Source organism: Acanthisitta chloris, unplaced genomic scaffold (assembly GCF_000695815.1).
Source record: "Acanthisitta chloris isolate BGI_N310 unplaced genomic scaffold, ASM69581v1 scaffold11816, whole genome shotgun sequence".
NCBI classification, from domain to species: Eukaryota; Metazoa; Chordata; class Aves; order Passeriformes; family Acanthisittidae; genus Acanthisitta; species Acanthisitta chloris.
The window spans coordinates 12505-13771 of record NW_008677631.1 but is presented as its reverse complement, the minus strand read 5'-3'; the positions used below and the strand labels follow the sequence as shown (position 1 = coordinate 13771).

Here is a 1267-nt window from a genome sequence, read left to right as displayed (position 1 = left end):
AGCCACAGCTCCAGGAGAAGCTCAAGCAGCTGCAGCTAGGCAGAGGTCCAGCCCCCAAGGCTGGCACGGCGCCCACAGACTCCTCCTGCCTGCTGACCCACCACCCCCCTGAACTTCGATTCCGGGAGCCCAGAGTCACCGCAGGGCACTGGCAAGGGGCTGCAGGACCCCCGGAGGAATGGGATAAACGGCACCAAGGGCAGCACCCCCGAAGGTACCGAATGCTGGCACTGCCCAAGGGGTGTGAGGCTGGGTTTGTGTGATGCCAGAGCCATAAGCTGGTCTCTCCGCTGCCAGGATGCTCACCGACCCCCTATGACTACCCCACGCCAGAGTCCTCCAGCCGCAGCTCTGCCACCGATGACTTCTGCTACGTCTTCGTGGTGGAACTGGAGAGAGGACCCATCGGGCTGGGGATGGGGCTGATCGACGGCGTGGTGAGTGCTCAGCAGTCGTTGGACAGGGCTGATGCCCCTCCACACAGCTCTATCCCACTCCAAACTTGCTCTCAAAAAAGCCAGCAAAAAAAGCTAGTGGCTTCCCAGTGGAGCTAAGCTGCGTCTCCTGGGGAAAATTTGGCATAAAGAGATCTCCCTGCAGGAGCAGATCTCTGCTCCTGTGTCACTGTGCCATGCATGCAAAGTCCACCACAGCTGTCCTGCAGCTGGAGAGGGCAAACAGGCTCAGCTCTCTCGTGAAAGGAAAATGACTCAGCTGAGGTTTTTCCTCCACCCTTCAGTGGTGGCACGGAAAGCAGAAGGGAGCATGGAGGCTCGTGGGGTGCCAGAACAGCTCTGCCGTTGCATGAGGTGGCATTGGAATCTGATGTAGTGGGGTGGATCATCTTACTGAGTGGCCTTTCACGGCAGCATGTTAGTCAGTAGGAAACAAAGCATCATTGAGCCCTGGGACAGTGTGAGCAGAGCTCCCATCCCAACACGGCTGCAGGTTAACAAAGCTTTACTCCCATTTAGACTGAACAAGAACAGATTGCCTCCACCTCTCCTTTCTGTGTATAAATTGATACAAAACTAAAGGATCACATTTCCTTCCTGTCACTGTTAGCACCATGCCCATCTATCCATTACATTCCCAGCATCTCCAGGATCCCACCTGGCATCAGGCACCCACTTGGCCAGGAGCCCTGGGGCAGAGTCACCCTGCCTGGGGAGCTCAGCCCTTTGGAACCACAAACCTTTTGTTCCCCCTTTGTTGCTCACTGCCTTTCCCTATCAACAGCACACTCCTCTCTGCTCCCCGGGGATCT

The 1267-nt window shown here is 56.7% G+C and overlaps 1 protein-coding gene across 1 annotated transcript in view; it reads left to right on the top strand.

Moving 5' to 3' along the window:
• The window catches only part of RADIL (Ras association and DIL domains), a gene marked incomplete at its 5' end in the record, with an annotated part of 8522 nt that overhangs the window by 6416 nt on the left and 839 nt on the right, over nucleotides 1-1267 (top strand). The window contains 4 exon segments of the mRNA XM_009076593.1: nucleotides 3-94; nucleotides 96-214; nucleotides 298-437; nucleotides 1240-1262. Coding sequence (XP_009074841.1) covers nucleotides 3-94; nucleotides 96-214; nucleotides 298-437; nucleotides 1240-1262 — 374 coding nt within the window.